The 22,793-nt window shown below is 34.7% G+C and overlaps 1 protein-coding gene across 4 annotated transcripts in view; it reads left to right on the plus strand.

The window, feature by feature from the left end:
- The window catches only part of Cdc27 (cell division cycle 27), a 60,908-nt gene extending 38,861 nt beyond the window's left edge, over positions 1–22,047 (plus strand). The window contains exons 10-19 of one of the 4 annotated variants that reach the window (XM_076869294.1): positions 1,745–1,844; positions 3,100–3,307; positions 3,503–3,675; positions 7,748–7,900; positions 9,371–9,579; positions 11,405–11,522; positions 12,770–12,898; positions 15,364–15,438; positions 16,185–16,341; positions 19,012–22,047. In XM_076869294.1, the coding sequence (XP_076725409.1) occupies positions 1,745–1,844; positions 3,100–3,307; positions 3,503–3,675; positions 7,748–7,900; positions 9,371–9,579; positions 11,405–11,522; positions 12,770–12,898; positions 15,364–15,438; positions 16,185–16,341; positions 19,012–19,094 (1,405 nt within the window). In that variant the 3' untranslated portion in view covers positions 19,095–22,047. Of the gene's footprint in view, positions 1–1,744; positions 1,845–3,099; positions 3,308–3,502; positions 3,676–7,747; positions 7,901–9,370; positions 9,580–11,404; positions 11,523–12,769; positions 12,899–15,363; positions 15,439–16,184; positions 16,342–19,011 lie in introns of those variants that run through there. The other 3 variants (XM_076869295.1, XM_076869296.1, XM_076869297.1) reach the window with 3 other exon arrangements.
- The last annotated feature ends 746 nt before the right edge of the window (positions 22,048–22,793 follow it).

Raw genomic sequence — 22,793 nt, forward strand, 5'->3', positions numbered from 1 at the left:
TCTACCTCCACAAAATTTGTGTTATCCTCATTCAGTGAGTGTTTTCTTTAAAACAATCTTAGCAACATCTTCAGGTTTGTCCCACTTGCCCCATTTGATGAAGTTCTTTCTTCCTACTTCTTGACAAAACTCTTTTGTGATCAAGTAATCATGTTGACAGTACAATTCACAATTTTAAAAATATTTTAGTACTCGAACCCAGTGCCTCTAGTGTGCTAGGCAAGTGCTTCACCACTGAGCTACAGCCTAGCCCCACAATTCACATTCATAGTATAAATTATAATAGTTATTTCTACCAAATTGAGATTATTGGACTTTTGGGGGGGCGGGTGTTACTGGGGATTGAATTTGGGGTACTTATCCACAGAGCCACATACCCAGACTTTTTAAAAAATATTTTAGTAGAGACAGGGTCTTACTGAGTTGATAAGGGCCTCACTAAATTGCTGAAACTGGCTTTGAACTTGGCTCCTTCTGCCTCAGCTTCCTGAGCTGCTGGGATTACAGGCTTGCACTGCTATGCCTGGAGAGGTTATTGTACTTTTAAAAAATGAATTGATCAACCCAAGTGTTCTTACTTGCCTAATATCCCTGCACTGGGACTCTGTGTTTTGAAAGAAATAAGAATAATCCTGGACATGATTTACTCATTGGGCAGCATCTCTCTCTCTTTCTCTCTTTTTATTAAGAAACCTTTTAATTTCAGACCTAGATACTTATTTGTAGAATTTCCTAAAAATTATAAACTTAACCTAATCCCAGTTATATCATTTAAGTTTTAAATTTGCTTGCTTTCTAAGAATGGAATTCTTAGGGTTTGCCTTTAAAGTAAAAATATATCCAGTGATTGTCAGACTCCTTTTGCTCTAACCAGAATAAACCTTTGATACAGCTGTTTGAATTTACAGGGAAATTATTTCTCAACTTTCAGTTGTTCTAGTGGTATTTATTTGTTTAAAAATACCCTATATTTAGATGATCCATACCTGATAGAAATTTCCTTTTTTCTCTAATTTTTTTTTCTTTTTTTTTTTTTTTTTTTTTGAGCGGGTGGGTGCTGGGGATTGAACCCAAGGGCACTTAACCACTGAGCCACATCCCCATCCCTTTTTATTTTTTATTTAGAGACAAGGTCTCAGTAGGTTGCTTATAGCCTCTAAGTTACTGAGGCTGGTTTCAAACCTGTGATCCTCTTGCCTCTGCCTTCTGAGCCACTAGGATTATAGGCATGCACGCCATGCCCAGCTCATGTTTTATATTTTTTGAAAATATAATTTCTGACATAACTTCCCTTTTTTTTTTTTTTTTAACATTTCTACAATTTCTATTTATTTATTTATTTAGAAACAGAGTCTCACCAAGTTGTTTAGCGCCTTGGTTTTTGCTGAGGCTGGCTTTGAACTCACAATCCTCCTCCCTCAGCCTCCCAAGCTGCTGGGATTATAGGCGAGCGCTACCACACCTGGCCCACTTCCCTAACTTTTTTATGCATGCAAATAAAGGGCTAAAGGTAATTGGCATGTAGATGTGCTTGTCATATTTATTGACCTTAAATAGATATTGTGTTCATATATATATGTATGTATATAGTTTTTTTAGAAAGGGGGGGACCAGAAAGGGACTGACCAAACTCACTAACTCTTGAGTACTTATATTAGAAATGCATATTTTTAATATGGTTAAATTTGAAATAATAGTTCATGGTCAAAAAGTGAATTTTAAATAATGTTTTATCACTTTTTAGTACAACACCTCAGGTATTGAGCCCCACTATTACATCTCCCCCAAATGCACTGCCTCGAAGAAGTTCTCGACTTTTTACTAGTGACAGCTCTACAACCAAGGTAAAGAATTCTGAATGCCACATTTACTTAATGCTTTCCCTGCTAAAATATTTGTTCATTGATGACTTCTTCTTTATAAATAAATTTGGAAAGCTAGCTATAATTTTTTGGTTCTTTGGTAATATTATATAACATTCTTCTTTGGTACTAGAGATTAAACCCAGGGGTGTAACACTGAGCTATATCCCCAGCCCTTTTTATATTTTATGTAGTTGACAGGGTCTTGTTAAGTTCCTGATCTTGACTTTAAACTTGCAATCCTCCTGCCTCAGCTTCATGAGCTGCATGTATTATAGGCATGCACCACTGCACCCAGCTGTTATTATAGAAAACAACAGTGGTTATCAGGAAATAGGCCTGAGCATAACACAGCCAGACACAGTGGCACGTGCCTGTAATCCCAGCAACTCAGGAGACTGAGGCAGGAGAATCGCAAGTTCGAGGCCAGTCTCAGTAACTTAGTGAAACCCTGACACTAAAAAGGGCTGGGGATATGGCTCAGGGGTTGAGCACCCCTGAGTTCAATCCCTGGCACCCAAAAAAAAAAAAAAAAAAGCATAGCAAAAAAAGGATTTCTTTGTGATAGTAAAATAGTTCTATATCCCAAGCATGGTGGTTGATTGCATAAATCCATTCATGTGATAAAATTACACAGAATTGTATATATACACACCCACAAGCACACAAAAGAGTTCAAATGAAAACCAAACAAATGAGGTCCATAGTTCATTTCATAGTATAATATTTCAGTTTCCTCAATATAATTTTATATGTTATCACTAATGAAATACTGAATGGAAATTCTCTGTTTTCTTTGCTTCTATCTTCTTATGAACTGAAACTATTTCAAAATTAAAGGACTTCATTACAGTGGCCTTGGTTAAATTTTTTTTGGTCCATGGAAGGACATTATAGGTAAATTCAACTTTGTGATTTATTAGTTAAGTGCTCTGAGGCAATTAAATGGTATTGCATCCTCTTATTTTCTTACTGTAAAATAATAAATGAGAATATGATATACTTGCAAAAAAAAATAACACTCGATGTGGATTCACCTTAATCACAATAAGTAAATACAATTTATATTTAGAATTCTTGAATTTAGAATTGACTTTGAAGACTGTTTTTATAAAACTTCTTCTGAGAAAAATAGAGATTTATCAAGATTATACTTTTAAATCTAATACTTGAGAAAGGGTTGAGGGGGAAGTCTAAAATATATGAGTATAAAGTATGGAATTTTACCCTTTTGCAGGAGAATAGCAAAAAATTAAAAATGAAGTTTCCACCTAAAATCCCAAACAGAAAAACAAAAAGTAAAACTAATAAAGGAGGAATAACTCAACCTAACATAAATGATAGCCTGGAAATCACAAAATTGGATTCTTCCATCATTTCAGAAGGGAAAATATCCACAATCACACCTCAGATCCAAGCTTTTAATCTACAAAAAGCAGCTGCAGGTCTGTTTTAAATGCTTAATATTGTTTATTTTACATTATTATGTACTTATTTTAAGTAATTTCTTTATGTTCATTACACTGCTTTCATTGTTTTCTAGATAGATGGAATTTTAATCAATTAGTTTGTAATCAGCCTTTCTTAAACACCAGAGTTTTATGTTTCTCCCCTTTGGTTACTATATTGTTTTCTCCTAGAAGGTTTGATGAGCCTTCTTCGTGAAATGGGAAAAGGTTATTTAGCTTTGTGTTCATACAACTGCAAAGAAGCTATAAATATTTTGAGCCACCTGCCTTCTCACCACTACAATACTGGTTGGGTACTGTGCCAAATTGGAAGGGCCTATTTTGAACTTTCAGAATACATGCAAGTAAGTATAGAAAATAGGTACATGTGTCTTTCTAGAAATAATTTAAATGTAATTAAAATGGTCATGCTTGAGAAGACCAGATCTAAAACGTCAATATTTGTTTATTATGTTTGTTTATATAATTATTTTCTCAGGGATTATTATGTCCTCAGCAGAATGATTGCCTGTTACACCAAGGATTGGATTTCCCAGTACTGAAAAAAAGGGGCGGGGGGACCTATCTTATCATTATTTATAATTTGTAGATAAAATTTGGAAGTAGGTACCGGGGATTGAACTCTGGCCACTCAACCACTGAACCACATCCCCAGCCCTATTTTTTTATATTTTATTTAGAGACAGGGTCTTACCAAGTTGTTTAGCGCGTCAGTTTTTGCTGAGGCCAGCTTTGAACTCTTGGTTCTCCTGTCTCAGCCTCCCGAGCTTCTGGGATTACAGGCATGTGCCACCTCGCCCCGCTGACAAGATTCTTTCTTGCTTTAAGGGATAATTTAAATTTTTCAGACTTTCTTGAGGGAGATTTGTGAGAACAGAGCCATCAATGCACTCTTATGCAGAATGCCTTATACTCTGCTCATTTGATCTGAAAATGCATATTTAGATATATAATCTATAAATTCTTTCTACAATATAGTTTTTATGAATTATTGTTATTATTTATTTTTGGTACTAGGGAACTGAACCCAGGGGCACTTAACCACTGAGCTATATCCCCAGCCCGTTTTTATTTTTAATTTTGAGACAGGGCATCACTAAGTTGCTTAGAACCTCATTAAGTTTCTGAGGCTGGCCTCAATCTTGGGATCTTCCTGCCTTGGCCTTGGGATTCACTGGGATTATAGGTGAACACCACTGTGCCGGACTCTTTGATTTGTTTTAGAAACTTAAAGAATGCTATGAGGAAAATTATATTTAATTGATAACACAATATTCTTATCAGAAGGCTTTTATCCTTTTAGTTTTAATTAAATTTTTTACTTAAGATACCTGTTGTTAGTGGGGCTTATATGTGTTTTCATTTGGGTTTTGTCTTGGGGAGTGTTTGTTGCTGTTGTGATACTGGGGATTGAAACCAAGGGTGCTGTATCCTGAGCTACATCCCAGGCCAATTTATTTTTTAATTTCATGACAGGGTCTTGCTAAGTAATAGAAGCTGACCTTGAACTTGTGATTCTCTTGCCTCAGCTTCCTAAGTAGCTAGGATTGCAGGCATGTGCCACTGTGCCTGACAAGTTATCTGCTTATAGAGAAAAGGAAAGGATGGTTAATTAAATTTTTTAAAAAAAATGCAATTTTCAATTTAAATAATTTCTCCTGTCCAAAGCATTTTCTTCCTACCCCTAAGCTTAAAAAGATAACAAAACCCCCCAAAAAGTTGACAAGGTTACTTTTCAGAATGTATTTCAGTATATAGTATTTTCTAATACAATGAGGCAATTTCTTGCCTCCATGGAGTATATTACATTCTAGTAATAGCCAAAGTATAAACCAATAAATGTGTGAGGATAGGTAGCAGGAAGTAATATGAAGAAAAATGAAGCATGGTAAGGAGGCTGAGTGAAGGGCACTGAAAGTACAGTACTCCTTTTTTTTTTAATTAGCTCAGAATCAGAAGATTATTCTTCCCTTCATGAGCCATGCAAAGACACAAGGGGAAACTGTTCTTCCCAGGCAGAAAATAAATGCAGACATGTCTGTTCATGTAATTTTGTATAGTACCAAAAAGAGGATTGTAGCCAGAAAGCTTTATTCATTGCTAATTCATTGCTAGGAGATCCATGTTGGGATTATGGCATTTACCAATACACTGTGTGTGTGTGTGTGTGTGTGTGTGTGTGTGTGTGTGTGTAAAAGAAGCAAAGCTATGTTTTCAAAATTATTTATAGTTTATTGTTTTACAGGTACTTTGGAATATGTGAATTTTGTTTTTTCCATAGTTACAGACCCTTGAGCAACTTGAGTATTCAAAAGTAGCCCTTTTTTTCCAGCTTAATTTTATTATTTTCCATTTTTCTTTTTTGTGTATACCATAATGAATTTTCAAAAGAAGCAGTAGATTCTGATATTTGAAAACAAAAGATACCTGTATTTGGTTTATTTGTGCATTAGGGGAGGAGGGCAGGATACTAGGCAAAGAACCCAGGGGTTCTGTACCTGTATCACTGAGCTACATTTCCAGGCCTTTTTTTTTTTTTTTTTAAAGACTTGATTTGATCTTTAGCACCACATAAAAACAAATAAACAACAACAACAAACAAATAAATAAAATAATGGTTAAATTCTTTTTTTAAAAAAAAAAAAGAAAGAGTCTAAGTTGTTAAGATGGCCTTGAACTTATGATCTTCCTTTTAAGAAATTTTAGGGACTGAATACAGTGACACACACCTACAATCCCAGGGTTTTGGGAGACTGAGGCAGGAGGATCCCAAATTCAAAACCAGCCTCAGCAAAGGCAAGGCACTAAGCAACTCATTGAGACCCTGTCTCTAAATAAGATATAAAATAGGGCTGGGGAGTGCTGAGGTTGTATTTCAGAGGTAGAGCACTTGCCTCTACCTGAGGCACTGAGTTCAACCCTCACCACCACATAAAAATAAATAAATAAAGTAAGGATATTGTGTTCATCTACAAAATAGGGCTGAGGATGTGGCTCAGTGGTTGGATATCCCTGAGTTCAATCCCCAGTGCCCCCCAAGCTCCCTCAAAAAGGGGAGGCCACTAGGGAATGTGACTCAGTGGTTAAGCACTGCTGGGTTCAATCCCTGCTACCAAAAATAAATTTTTTAGGTAAGTTACAAATCATTTGTTCAGCTAGTGCTTGGATACCATATGGCATTTCTTGGGAATAAATTCCGATTTTATAATCATCCTTTCCTTATTTTCTATCTTCATTTCATTAAGAATGTTTCAAATGTTCTTTATTCTAATCTAAACCTTGAGAATTTTTAAAATGCTAAGTTAATAAATTAGGAAACTAATTGGTTTCATATAATCTAAAACCTCAAATTTTGTGGGGAAAGAAGTACAGTTTGGAACCTGTGTGATCTAATAGCTGAGATATTCACATAGGAAAGGGCAGTTAGAAGGTGGGAACTAGAGTTCCTGGCAGGTTCGGTGTTAGCATTATGTGTTCAACATGTCATAGAGTTGCTAGTCATCTTAACTTGTTTTCAAGTCAGCCTCTCAGAAAGTCAGTGCAAAAATACAAAGTACAAAAATAGATTTTGTACAACAGAAGTCATTCTTCTATCTTTGCTGGGAGGGTTATTCTATAAAGCCATTATCAAAAGTTAAAAATGTGTTTTTTAAGAAGGAAAATATCGGGCTGGGGTTGTAGCTTAGTGGTAGAGCCCTTGCTTAGCTGGTGTGAAACACTGGGTTCAATCCTCAGCACTGCATAAAAATAAAGATATTGTGTCTTTATACAAAAAAAAAAAAAAAAAGAAGGAGGAGGAAATATCAACTTTTTTTTTTCCCCTCCAGTTCTAGGCTTTGAATGAAGGGCTTTGCATATGCTAGGCAAGTATGAGCTACATCCCCTGATTTTACCACAACTTTGTGTATAAAAACTAGATTAAGGGCCGGGGTTGTGGCTCAGTAGTAGAGAGCTTGCCTAGCATGCGTGAGGCACTGGGTTCGATCCATGGCACCACATAAAAAAAAAAAAAAAAAAAGGTATTGTGTCCATCTACAATTAAAAAATAAAAAAATTTTAAAAAACTTGATTTAGTATGATGTGATTGCATCAATATTTGAATTATAGCACAGAAGATTGCTTAATTTGTCCTTGTGTTATTAATAATTCACTTTAAAAAATATAGCCAAGGGGCTGGGGATGTGGCTTAAGCGGTAGCGTGCTCGCCTGGCATGCGTGTGGCCCGGGTTCGATCCTCAGCACCACATACAAAAATGTTGTGTTCTCCAAAAAAAAAAAACTAAAAAAATAAATAAATATTTTATATATATATAACCAAGGCAACACTTTGGTTCTATGAAGATAGTGACCAGAACTCTGTTTGCATATATATAAATTGTATCGACTTGTTTTCCCTTACTAGTTTTTGTATTTCAGGCGGAAAGGATATTCTCAGAAGTTAGAAGAATTGAGAATTACAGAGTTGAAGGCATGGAGATCTACTCTACAACACTTTGGCATCTTCAAAAAGATGTTGCTCTTTCGGTTCTTTCAAAAGATTTAACAGACATGGATAAAAATTCACCAGAGGTATCTTAACTAAAACACTTTGCTTGTATAGTTACCTTTTAATCACCCTTAACAAATGGAAATGAATCATATACAGTCTTGCATCACTTAAGGACAAGGATGTATTCTGACAAATGTGTTGTTAGGCAATTTTTTCGTTGTGCAGTACATCATAGAACATAATTACACAAAAGTCAGTACAACATAGCTATGCAATATAATCTTAAGGGACCATTGTCATATATGGGGTTCATCAATGACCAAAATGTAATGACTATTGTTCAAAAGCTAACTACACTTATTTTCCTTCTCCTATGGAAGGACTCAGAACAAAAAATCCTAGAATAAGTGGTGCAGATTCAGAAATAGAATAATCCAAAAGCAGGTATTTCATTTAGGATTAATCAATGACTGTGTTAAAGTTGTTGTTAACCAACATTAGTTAGAAATAATTGAGCAGAAGTAATATAGATTGAAGGAATTGCTGATTTTAAAATAAATTAATAATTTTAATTGCCATTTTAACCTATAAAGACAATTAGTTCACATACTTCATGTTTTGGGGTTTCATTTATTTTTTATTTTGGGTGGTTGGGGTACCAGGAGTTGAACTCAGGGGCACTCAATCACTGAGCCACATCCTCATCCCTATTTCGTATTTTATTTAGAGACAGGGTCTCACTGAGTTGCTTAGCACCTCTCTTTTGCTGAGGCTGGCTTTGAACTTGTGATCCTCCTGCCTCGGCCTCTTAAGCTGCTGGGATTACAGGCGTGGGCCACCACGTCCCACAAGTTTTTTGAGTTTTGTTTTTGTTTCCTTTTTTTTCTTAGTTCAATGTAAGAGTAGGATTTATGCAAGTGATAAGAAAAGATAGTTTTTTTAAGACCTTGATTTCAGGGCATTTCAAGAATATCTAGTGAGCCAGGCATGGTGGCACATACCTGTAATCCCAACACTTAGGAGGATGAGGCAGATGGATCAGATGTTCAAGGCCAGCCTCAGCAATTTAGTGACACCCTGTCTAAAAATTTTAAAAGGGTGGGGGATGCAACTCAATGGTAAATTATCTCTGAGTTAAATCCCCAGTATTTAAAAAAAAAAAAAAAAACTTGTCCTAGAAGATTCTATTTTCTTTACAAAAGAGAAAATGAAGTTCAGAACTGTTAAAATGAGTTATGTGCAGCTGCTCTGCCTATAATAGATCACAGCAATGAGATTCAAACTTTCTAAGAGCTCTCAGAGCCACAGCTTTCTGCACTACACTCAGCTGCCCCCAAGTCTCTATCTTCTGTTCATTTCTATATGATAACTGAGAATGACCTTCTTTAGCCTCAACTGAGAAGATGCCTAGGGGGCAACTCAAATGTTGAGTTTAAGTTTTTGTTTTTATAAGTTAAGATTTGATTTTAGTTATAGATTTGATTTTGTAGAACAAAATTTTTTTTTAAATTTAGTTATGTATTTATTTTTTTGTTTCCTTCTTTCTTAAGGCCTGGTGTGCTGCGGGGAACTGTTTCAGTCTACAACGGGAACATGATATTGCAATTAAATTCTTCCAGAGAGCGATCCAGGTTGATCCAAATTATGCTTATGCCTATACTCTTTTAGGGCACGAGTTTGTGTTAACTGAAGAACTCGATAAAGCATTAGCTTGTTTTCGAAATGCTATCAGAGTAAATCCTCGACATTATAATGCATGGTAAGTGCTAATGAAGTGCAAAGACCAAGTCTTGTTGATGGCTTTTTTTTTTTAAGAGTATATTTTTATGCACACACACACACACACACACACACATACATACATATATACATTTTATTTTTTTATTTATTTTTATGTGGTGCTGAGGATTGAACTCAGGGCCTCACAAGTGCGAGGCGAACACTCTACCACTGAGCCACAACTCCAGCCCCTATTAAAAGCTTTTCTTTCTTTAATTTTTTTCCCCCCTTTTTTTTCAACAATATAGAGATAGCTAACAACAAAAATTTCTGAGTATTCCTGAGTATATTTGATGTATATTTTTGGCTTGTGTGTGTTTATGGTTTTTAATGGATTATATCTTCTAAATAGTTATATAGATGGAATAGTTATATAGAAGAAAAACAATGCCAGCTTTTGGTGACACATCAATCCAAGCTTGCCTTTCCTTCAAGTTCTCTTAATATTTTAAGAACTCAGTTCTTTTCTTTTCTTTCTTTCTTTTTTTTTTTTTTAATGGTGCTATCGATTGAACCCAGGGTCTTGTGCATTCAAGGCAAGGACTCTACCACTTACTCTATCCCCAGTCCAAGAATTCAGTTCTTAATAGGTCTTGTGTTGTTTTTTTAAACATGTAGGATCTGTTCTACTGTTTTGCAGTAGTTGCAGTCTTAACCAGATTTACCACATAAAAAATTGTATTATAAGGAGGACTATTCAAACTGGGAAGAATTTAAATACTGAGTTGTTTAGGTAACATTATGTATCTAAACACTGAGCAAATTTATTATTCTAATTCCAAAGTGAATAGTCTTTCTTTATTATTTCCACCTTCACTATCATTAGCACAGTCTCTTTAATACCTTTTCTTCACATATAACATTATTTATGATGATAAACAAAGCAACTCAAATAAATTAGCTGTATATGTGTGTTTTTTTTCTTATTCATTTGGTGCTTATTTTCCATCATTATCTATTTGTGGCCTAGAGAGGTCTTCTTATGTATCAATGCATACTATATCCAGTTGACGTTTTGAAAATTCAGGAGAAATAACCTATATTCAGAAAGGAACTGGCTAGAATTCTTATTAGCTATATAACTTTAAGCAAGTTACTTCTCTGATCTTACTTTACGTTTTCTTACTTAAAAATGAGAATGATAGCTCTTCAAGGATTAAATAAAATAATTCACATTAAAAATTTAGCAGAGCTGAGTACAATGGTGCATTCCTGTAGTTCCAGGCTGAGGCAGGAGGATCACTGAGCAATATAACAATACCCTGTCTTAAAAAAAAAAAAAAAAAAAAAAAAAAAACATTAGCCAAGTTCTTGGCACACACATACAATATCACTCGGTTGAAATTAGTTAAGTCTGGATTATAGTGATTGTTTTAAAGATGGGGTTTCTTTTTCCCCATTTTTATAGTTTTGTTTGATTAGTTGGATTGACTTATTTTTATTTTTAAATTGTCTTCTTCTAAAATGTTTAACAGTTTTTATCATGACTGATACTGTTTGCCTCCCCTATAAGACTATCACAATTTTTTCCACTATTATTAAAATGCTAAATAACATACATATCCTGTTATTTTTTTTTTTTAGAGAGAGAGAGAGAGAATTTTAATATTCATTTTTTAGTTATTGGCAGACACAACATCTTTGTTTGTATGTGGTGCTGAGGATCGAACCTGGGCCGCACGCATGCCAGGCGAGCGCATTACCTCTTGAGCCACATCCCCAGCCCCAATATCCTTTTATTAATTGAAGTAAATTAGCACCCAGTAGTTCTATCCCTAAAATTTTACTTTGTTTTACTCTTGCAGGTATGGTTTAGGAATGATTTATTATAAGCAAGAAAAATTCAGCCTTGCAGAAATGCATTTCCAGAAAGCACTTGATATCAACCCTCAAAGTTCAGTTTTACTTTGCCACATTGGCGTAGTAAGTGATTTTCTAAGCATTATTGCTGTGTTTTCTCCTTTTATTAATATGTTTGCTAACTAACTTAATTGCTATAATGAAAGTTGAAGCTTCTTGTTATTAATGTTGTTGAAACAGTATCCCAGAGCCTTATACAGCCTAAAACACCACCTTTTAGTTTTTCGTTGATGTGCTCTTATCCCTTGGGCAAGTCACTTAATTTTTTAGAATTTCTGCTTTATGAATGACAAATAATATACCTTACAGGATAGCCAAATAGTTAACCTTTTTTGCAGTGCTAAGGATTGAACCCAGGGCCTCATGCATGCTAGGCAAGTGCTCTACCACTAAGCAACATCCCCAATCCCTTTTTTCAAATTAATTGCTAAAGTAGTTATAAGTGTAATTGTTCTAAGTGATATAGAATTAATAATAGGCAGTTCTTTGAACACAGTTTTTTTGTTTGTTTGTTTGTTTTTTATTTTTTAGGTGTAGATGGACACAACACAATGCCTTTATTTTTATGTGGTGCTGAGGATCGAACCCAGGTCCCGCCTGTGCTAGGCGAGTGCTCTACTGCTGAGCCACAATCCAGCCCCTGAACACAGTTTTGAAAAGGCTAATATTAAAAAGACCACAATAAGCCTGAAATATATTATCTGGCTAAATTATAAGACATTTTTCTATGAAGGGAAAATCAAAGTTTTGTTTGCCTTTTAGACATAAAAGTTATCAAATATCTGCTCTAAAGAGAATCGTAAACTGGGCACAGAGGAGTACATCTATAATCCCAGTGGCTCATGATTGAGGCTGAGACAATATGATGGCAATTATCGAGGCCCTAAGCAACTTAGCAAGACTATATCTCAAAATAAAAAATAATGGGCTAAGGCTGTGGCTCAGTGGTAAAGTATCCCTGGGTTCAGTTCCTAATACCAAGAAAAAATATACAGAGAATCATGATTACCATTATGAATAATATCAGATTAGGAGCCAGAGGACCTAGGTCTTCATCCCTAAGCAAATTCAAGACATTTCTTCTGACTATCATGTTCTCATCTTTAATTGCTTGAATTGGAAGAGATTTAGAGATACTCTATTAATCAGTTGGTAATCAATTGGTAAATTCACTTAAGGCAATAACAGTTATACCACCTCATCGTTAATAGTGTTGTTATATTTATGTTGATATTGAATAACATTATTGGTTCTCATCTTTCTTTTAAAATATCAGGAGGCAATATTAACATGACCTTTATTTCTTATAGGTTCAGCATGCACTAAAAAAATCTGAGAAGGCTTTGGATACCCTAAACAAAGCCATTGTTATTGATCCTAAGAACCCTCTATGCAAATTTCACAGAGCCTCGGTTTTATTTGCAAATGAAAAATATAAGGTAAGGTATATATCTGAATTATCTTCTACATTGTATTGATGAACTTGTGTCATTTTTTTAATAAACTAAAAGTTTATTAAAAGTTAATACTTTTAGGAAGGATAAGTGTGTGGATATTTAGAAATGTGTGGTTATTCCTTATAAACAGAATATTCCATGTAAAGAAAGGCACTTTTCTCTAAGGAAGATATCTTAAAGATACGAGGTTAATGATCCTTTTAGGACCATAATAAGTGAATAAGTGATAAATTATGTGTATATATTCCAAAAATACTTACTGAGCTGGGTTATAGTTCATTGTCAGAGGGCTTGCCTAGCATGCATAAGGCCTTGAGTATGATCCCCATCACCTGCAGTATGTACTGAGAATATAGCAGTAAGTAACATAAGTCATATTTCCTGCCTTTGGGTAGCTTAACAGTTAGTACCCCTCTACAGGGAGAACAGAAATTAACCAATAATTACAAAAATAATATGTATGGAGCACATAGTGGGTTGTGAGAGTTTATAAAAAGGGGACTAGATCAGTTCTGATGTGTTTTGCTCTTTACTTTTCACTCTATTATTCAAATTATGTAAACTGATAGAAGTATTGAGGAAAGAACATAAGGAAAACAGAATAAGAGAAAAAAGATATAAAATGACATGAGATTGTTCTTATAATATTTGTACATATTCCCACATAAGTGTATTTATATGTTTGAGAATGGTACATATATTTTTGTATATATATTTTTGTTGTTGTTGTTACATACATTTTGATACAAGGGAATGGTATTCACTGCTTTGCATCTGTTTTTGCTTTTATTTTTAAACATACAATTTAGCACTTATAAATACATAGAGAATGGATCATAATTTATTCAATAGGCTATAATTATTATGTACAACCAGAGAAATGAAAAATTGTGATCCGTATGTGTACTATGAATTGAAATGCATTAATTTTTTTTCTTTTTTTTTTTTTTAATAGGCTGCAGGGCTGGGGACATAGCTAAGTTGGTAGAGTGCTTGCCTCACATACACACGGCCCTGAGTTCAATTCCCAGCACCACCAAAAAAAAAAAAATAGACTGTATTTAAACACTAGGTTCATTTGTAGTAGATGTTGGTTTGAGTATTCTTATGACTTTGTGAATTTTTTGATTATACCCTTAAGACAAATTCCTAATAGTGGGATTGTTGAATCAATGGTTGGTTATATGTAGTTTTGGGGAGTTTGGGGGTTTTTTTTTTTTTGTTTTTGTTTTTGTTTTTGATACCAGGGATTGAACTCAGGGGCACTCAACCACTAAACCACATCCCCAGCCCTATTTTGTATTTTATGTAGAGACAGGGTCTCATTGAGTTGCTTTGAACTTTCAATACTCCTGCCTCAGTCTCCCGAGCCACTATGTTCGGCCTACATGCAGTTTTTAAATTGCTAGATCATCCTGACAACAGGTTGCATCTTTTCTTGGGGCACTCTACCACTGAGCTACATCCCCAGCCTTCTTTTTTTTTTTTAAGTTATACATGGACATAGTATCTTTATTGATTTTTATGTGGTGCTGAGGATCAAACCCAGTGCCTCATATGTGCGAGGTAAGCGCTCTGCTACTGAGCCACAACCCCAGCCCCCTAGCCCCCCAGCCCATTTTAATTTTTATTTTGAGACAGGGTCTTACTGAGTTGTCAAGATTAGCCTCAAACCTGTGATCCTCTTACCTCAGCCTCCCATTTCACTAAAAATGTGAAATCAATTTTCAGTGAAGATGTAAGTATATACATGTAAAATGTGCACTTACATCTTCAGTGATTACAATACTTGTTTCCCCTTACTTGCTAACTTTATGTAACACCAGATTATATTCATTTTTATTTTTGTCCTTTCAGCAGGTTAAAGAAATGGGATGGCATCTCATTTGGGAAGCCAGTTTTACTTTAAATGATAATATCTCCCCTTTAAGTACAAATCTGATTCTTTCTTCTATATTTGCTCTCATCTCCCCAATCCTTTACCAGGAGTCAAAAGATAACTACACAGTTTTAACTCAGTTTAGAGGTTCAAACTTCAATAGGCGGTTGGTATTCAAAGCTTAGCACTTCCGTTAGGGAGAAGGTCCAGAGAGAACTTGAGACTTAATTTGTGTTCTGCAGCCTAGTTTTCAAAACACTTTAATACACTTCCACAGATAATATGAGATTATTGTTATTTTAAACTAAAATAGTGATAAAATCAAGATTTGTCACCACCTCTACCTTTCAAAGAGGTGTGTGCACTCATGTATGTTCAGTGTACTCTGGTGAATGTCTGACATTTCTTTGTGCATTTTATTTTCATAGCATGAATTAATGCAATATGGAAGTACATTGATTAAGACCTAGTAAGCTTTTATTAAAATGATTTGGAAAATCTAACAAAAATATTTGATCACAGTTTTGTAAAATTTTATCACGCTAAGGTTCTTCTTTGCATTTTTCAGTCGGCTTTGCAAGAACTTGAAGAATTGAAACAAATTGTTCCCAAAGAATCCCTCGTTTACTTCTTAATAGGAAAGGTAAAGACTGGGGTTATGGTCCTACATAGTGACTTTCATAACAAATATTAACTTTTGAAAAATAAATGTAATGCTTATTGTATAACATCTAATTGAGAAAATTCAACGAGAGCTGTGAACTAAGTGCTCTGGGGATAATGGGTATAGTTTTAGCATTTAAGAGGATAATGTTCTAATGAAAGAGCAAGAACCCCATAATTCTAACCTGTGGTCTTAGTAGTTAAGAACTTATAGCCCGAGATCAGTAATGAGCTCATAACCCAAACTACCACATGGAAAACTGTCCAGTTATCAATAATAAAATACTTACAAATCCCTCAGAAGAAGAACTCAGTGACACTGTGTTGTCTTGATTCCCAAGACCTGAATTTTATAGATTGGGCCACCAGATGCCAACTGGTTTGAGTGTCTGGGTGCCATGGACAGGTGTTAAGAGTTGATGAAACTCCATTTAAAATCAATATAAGTGAATGTTAATCAAGTCGCTTGTGTAGTCTATTTCTTCCCATTGTCAGTGTTCCAGAATAAGATTTATTGGAAAGTCACTACCTGAAAGATTAAAGGAAGGAATTCTATTATAAAGGAACTCAAGAGCTTGTCTGACTTTATAGGGTGAAGATGCCCTTCTCATGAGAATGGATTTAGAGCACATAAATCAAAAGCCTAATTTATATTATAAATGTTTGGGATTTTATAGTCAAAGCTTACAACTTAATGAAAAATGTAGTGCTGCTGTTTATTTTTAGGTTTACAAGAAGTTAGGTCAAACGCACCTCGCCCTGATGAATTTCTCTTGGGCTATGGATTTAGATCCTAAAGGAGCCAATAACCAGATTAAAGAGGCAATTGATAAGCGCTACCTTCCAGATGATGAGGAGCCAATAACCCAAGAAGAACAGATCAGTGAGTATCATACATAGAATTGTGAATATTAAGCTACCTTTTACATAAGAATTTATGGGCTGCTTTTTTATTTTTCTAACTCTGGTATTTTCTTTATACAAAATGGAATTTTAGAGAAATTGAATAGGGTGATATAATACCAAAGTGCATATGAAATCAGATAATAAGTTTCAGTTCTGGATCTAGTTTACTGTGTAATAACAAGTCTATTGCTGATTTTTTTTTTTTTTAACCTGGACCTCAATTTATATTTGGATATTTATCTAGTATATAGGGCCAAGTGTGGTGGCACATGCCTGTAATCCCAGCGACTTAGAAGGCTATGGCAGATCCTCTCTCAAAATAAAACAAAAAAACGGTTGGCCTAGGGGCTGGGGATGTGGCTCAAGTGGTAGCGCGCTCTCCTGGCATGCATGCAGCCCCGGTTCAATCCTCAGCACCACATACAAACAAAGATGTTGTGTCTGCTGATAACTAAAAAAAGGGGGGGTTGGCCTATAATCCTAGCAGCTTGGGAGGCTGAAGCAGGAGGATTGCAGGTTCAAAGCCAGCCTCAGCAACTTTACAAGGCCCTAAGCAACTTTGTGGGACCCTGTCTCAAATTTTTTAAAAATTTTTAGGGCTGGGAATATAGCTCAGTTGGTAAAGTGCTTGCCTGTAATGCATAAGGCCATGGGTTCATTCCTCAGCAACACCCCCAAAAAAAAATAAATTAAAAAAAGATGTTTTTTTAAAGGGCTGGGGATTTTGCCCAGTGGTTAAGTTCCAGAGTCCAATTCCTGCACCCGCCCCCCCCCCCCCAAAAAAAAAGGAATGTAGTGAGAAGAGAAAATGATAAACGAGTAAATGTTTAAAACATTTTAAGTGCAAAGTGAATGAATAATAAATTGTTAACATTTTAAAATATTGACAGAGCTATAGTAGTGGCTATTCAAATTCTATGTAGCTCTGGCAAACCCAAATATATGCTTAATTATAAGTCCTATAATCCCAATAACACTTTTTTTAAGTTTATTTATTTATTTTGGTTATAGGTGGACACAGTACCTTTATTTTATTTTATATTTATGTGGTGCTGAGGATGGAACCCATTGCCTCACGCATGCTAGGCAAGCGCTCCCCCCAATAACACTTTCAATCTGAAGATTATAATCTGTATTTCTGTGGACTAGTAAGGATTATCCTCTAAGTGGAGTGACTGATTAGAGATAGGGAGAAAACGATAGATTTTTTTTTTTTTTTATAGTGGCTCAGAGAATTTTTTTTTTTTTGGTTGGTTTTTTTTAAGATATATATGACAATAGAAATGTATTTTGACATAGTTATTCATACATGGAGTATAACTTCCCATTCTTGTGATTGAACATGATGTGGAGTTGTACTAGTCTTGTATTCATATATGAACATAGGAAATTTATATCTGATTCATTCTACTGTCTTTCCTATTCCATGCTACCTCCCTTCCCTTCATTCTCCTTTGTCTAATCCAATGAACTTCTATTCTTCCCTCCCTACTCCCCTCCCTTATTGTGTATTAGCATTAGCATATTAGAACATTCAGCCTTTGGTTTTTTGGGATTGGCTTATTTCACTTAGCATGATAAACTCCAGTTTTTCCAAAAATTTGTTTTTATTTGCCATAATTTTATTCTTTATGGCTGGGAATATTCTGTTGTATTTATTTACCACATTTTCTTGATCCATTCATCTGTTTAGGGCACCTAGGTTGGTTTTAGGTTAGCTGTTAAGAATTGAGCTGCTATAAACATTGATGTGGCCATGTTACTATAGTATGCTGATTTTGTTGTTGTTACCAAGGATTGAACTCAGGGGCACTTAACCACTGAGCCATATCCCCAGCCCTTTTTATATTTTATTTAGAGACAGGGTCTCACCGAGTTGCTTGGGGCCCCACTAAATTGCTGAGGGTGGCTTTGAACTCGAAGTCCTCCTGCCTCAGCCTCCCAAGCCGCTGGGATTGTGTTCGACACTGAGCCTGGCTATGGTATAGTATGTTTTAAGTCCTTTGGTTATATGCTGAGGAGTAGAAAAGCTGGGTCAAATGGTGATTCCAATCCAAGTTTTCTGAGGAATCTCCATACTGCTTTCCAGAGTGGTTATACCAATTTGCAGTCCCACATCCTTTTTACCTGTATACCTTTTTCCCCACATCCTCACCAACATTTATTGTTACTTGTACTCTTGATCATTGCCATTCTGACTAGAGTGAGATGAAATCTCAATGTAGTTTTGATTTGCATTTCTCAGAAAACTATTTCTAATTCTGAGGGCAGGAATAAGTAATCAATTAGGGAGAGGCATTTTTAAATACTTAAAGGTTAAATGCACTAAATAAATATCGCACATGTTATAAAGTAAGGAACTTTTTTTAGTTGTTGATAGACCTTTATTTTATTTATTTATTTGTGATGCTGAGAATCAAACCCAGTGCCTCACACATGCCAGGCAAGTGCACTACCGCTGAGCCACAACCCCAGTCCTAAAATAAGAAACTTGAATTACATTTTATTAAAGGATATTAGGATTTTTAATGTTCTTTATTTAGGGTCTCATCTCTAAATATAACACAATTTTCCTTACTTGTTTTCATGAATCAATAAGCTATATTTGTCAGATATCTTACTGTAGACTTTCGTTTTATTTTTAAAGTGGGAACTGATGAATCCCAGGAGAGCAGCATGACCGATGCAGACGACACACAACTTCATGCAGCTGAAAGTGATGAATTTTAACTTCTGGAACTCAGACTTTTACAATTGGATGTGTGACCAGTGCTGACATGTTTATTGTCCCTCCGTATACTGAGTCTTCACTCTTGAGCCGGCATTGTCATCATCCATCATTTATACCATACCATGAGTGTGCCACTTTCATTGGACCCTGACTGTATACAGAATGAAAGGCAGTGCAATATTTAGCTGCTAACAAGACTGGCTCTTTTACCAGTATGAATGACAATTTAGGGGGGGTAGGTGGGGAACTTTCTTTTCTTTTTTCTTTAATCTCCCTTAGTTGCAAAGCTATCATGGAAGGAAGAGTTATGTTTTATCTTGAAGGAACCATTAGATATGGAAAATAGTGATGAACCAGAATTTCTTGGTCGTTTTTCCAAAAATTTGTTTTTATTTGGTTCTGTTCCTGATAAACAGTGACTGACCTTCATTTCTAGGATCTTCAAGAATGGTGTTAGCAAGTGCCAGATGGAACAATAAAAGACATTGCCTATAACAGAGTAACTTGATTGCCAAGGAATGTAAATTACCTTAAACTTGCAGTGTCTCCTATGAACAAATATAATGGGCATATTGGGACTGGTATGTAGGAATCAAATATCCCTCCATACAGTGTACACTTATTCTTGGCAAGAATGCTTTAATGTCTAACCAAGAATTTTAATTTATTCATCTTGCTTCAAAGTGTTGATCATTGTTGTCTTGGTATTGCAAACTTTAAAATTGGTCCTTACCATATTGCCTCATCTCTTTGAGCTCTGTGGGATCACCTTTAACATTCAGAGATGGTAGAGTGGTTCCCCACTGAAAAGCCAAAACAAGGCCCTTAATGACCACTTAAGTTCACCATGAGAATCAATATAAGAACACTAAAGAGAGACTTTAAGAGATCATGATAGTGAAAGCCTTAATACAATCATAATTGTACCATAACCTTGAATATACATTTGTTCAAGACAGTGTCCCTTTGACTTTTCTAAGTGTTTAAGCAGAGTGCAAGAATGTGTGGTTACCTTTGTTGAAGTCATTTCCATTCTTTTCAGCTCTCTGCTTCAGATTATTTTTGGTAATATGAGTCACCAAAACTTTTTACTAAGAGTAATTGGGTTTAGAATATTGGAACTTTTTAGTTCAGGGGAACAAAATTCTGATGAAGGAGACAGGATCTCTCCTGAGTTCGTCATAACATAGGTTGGTGTCTTTGGGAAATAGCCACAATTTTAAAGATCTAATTATGCATATAAAATGGGAATTATTGGAATTTCACAGTAACAGATTTAAACAATCTTAAATTGTGTATCTCCTTTATTGTAATGTATTGAAATTTTTAGGGAAGCTTTAGTTGTTAACATTTTATTTAGTGCCAATGTCAGAATATAACAAATTATAGTTTCTTATAAATGACAGGCCTACAGTTATTGTTTTGGATTATTTGATGAAGGACAAACTTACTTACTGGTTACCTGTATTTGTTAGTCAAGCTGTGAAAATAAGGCGGATTACAAAATATGTGAAAATAATTTTAGCTTGTAGACTCAGTAATTTTCTGTCATATACTATTAATCTCACCAAACATGCATTAGATACCATTATAAATTAATTCAAGTCAAAAATCTTGGATTAGGTTTTAGGTGCGAGGGAAGCATTTAACAAAATTTCCTACCTAAATCTATATGTGCTGTCTAAAAAAAGTAATTTAAAAGGAAAAGGAAAGGTTGGGAATAAATGAATATCTTTAAAGATTCCCAAAGGCTAGCACTTGGATTCTAACAAATATTTTATTTTATTATCTATTAGTTTTGTAATGTTTAATTTTAGATTCTTTTTCTTTTTATTGGCAAATCATAAGCCAGCTATATAATAGTATTAAATGTAGAATTTTATAGAAGGCTTCAATGTAAGTTCTAAGTTAGAAAGCCTGGAGAAAGCTAAGCTCAGAACATAACTTGCTGAAATATAATCTTTTTGTAGTAGGAATTTATGTACTGGGACATAGAGACTCTCTGGTACTGATTTTCAGACGAAGAATGAAAGGATAGCTGTGGAAGGCATACCATGGCAATAGCTGGCTGAGGGACACTTTCAGTCCACATGTGACCTGATTTTATTTTTCTTTATGCTTACTTTTAAAGTAATTTTGGTATTCAAAGCCTTATTTCCTACCTAGTAACTGTTTCTTGCTCTTTTCCTTCCTTCCTTCCTTTCTCTCTCACTTCCCATAGAATGGGGATCATACAACCAGAAGAAGAAACACATTTTGGCCCAGCAAAATGTTTGCTATCAATTTCAGAACTTATTTTGAAGGAAATTAAAAATACTAAGTACTTTGACATCCTTTTCTGTTTAAGCTTTTCTCACACATTACGCACACACTTTTGTTCACAAGTTATGTTGTAGCATCGGATTTTTTTCCCCATGGAAATGGTTGCTACTCTGGAATTTTAGAAGGTTGAATATTTTTTTCAAATGAGCAATGGTACTCAAATAATGAAAGGTGGTCCCTGCTTTTTCTGTATTTCATTACTTTAAAAGTTTTTATTTTTTTCCAAAAACTGCAAGTAACGTTTGAACCATGCTGCTGTTGTACCTTAAACAAAAACTCAGTGATAAACCAGTATTTAGTCTATTAAAAATACTCTTTTGGAAGAAAACAGTTTCAAAGTCTCTGATTAGCCAGAGTATAGTGTGGGTCTTCACTGAGAAATATGTTGACCTGTTTTCTTTGTGAAAACCTGGGAAAATGCAAGTGTGGGTGTGATGTGTGTGTTCTATTTGCATTGAAACAATGTAATTCTGTCTTCTTTTTGCTTTTCCTGACTTATTTCAGAAATTGTACAGTCTTGGGGGGAAAGGTCTTTTCTGTTAATATATTTGCAGTTCATTAAAGGATATGGAAAATCCAAATAAATTACTTTTGAAAGCAATTTATAATCAAGTTGTTAAAGCTATATAAGAGCTGTGCCATCTGTATTTTTATAGTAAGACACAGCAGAATAGTGATGAAATATTTTATGTTTTACAGAAGTCTAGGGCAGTGTTTCTCTAATTTTTATTTTTTACTTACGTTCTCTTTTACTATATGAATATATTTTTAAAGTTCATACCCTTCTTAGCATTATTTGGAATTTCAAAATAAATATTATGACAAAAAAATGGTAATTTTTAGAATATATTTTTTTCAAACTATAGAACCTCCTTACCAGCAGCTGCAACTTTGCAAGTCAACTGCTTATTCTTTGATCATGTGATTTCTGAAATTCCTCTAAAAACTTTTTTGTTCTATTTAAACTCTACTTTAAAAAAAAAAATCAGGATCTAGAAGAAGTAAAATATGTAAACCAAGTTTTACTGTTTTACTCTAGTTTGAAATCTTATTTATTTATTTATTTTAGTATCTTAGGGAATAACTGAAGGCTTTTATTCAGATGTGGAGAAAGGACAAGAGAGAAACACACAGTAATGAACCAAACAGATCCAAGAAACAACTCAGACTTCATAATCTTCCCTAGAACCTGCCATTTATTGTCAGCTAACCAAGGATAAATAGAAACTTAGACATGGAATTTTTCTTTGGCTGGTTTGCCTGCTAATCAATGGTTTGTGAATGTTCCATATAGATTTTATTTTTCTTTAAGTGAAAACTTTGTTAAATAGGTATGCTTAATGACATTGTTTTGGGTGCTGTGTTACTTGCTTTGT

The sequence above is a fragment of the Callospermophilus lateralis genome, chromosome 11, assembly GCF_048772815.1.
Source record: "Callospermophilus lateralis isolate mCalLat2 chromosome 11, mCalLat2.hap1, whole genome shotgun sequence".
In the NCBI taxonomy this organism is placed as follows: domain Eukaryota; kingdom Metazoa; phylum Chordata; class Mammalia; order Rodentia; family Sciuridae; genus Callospermophilus; species Callospermophilus lateralis.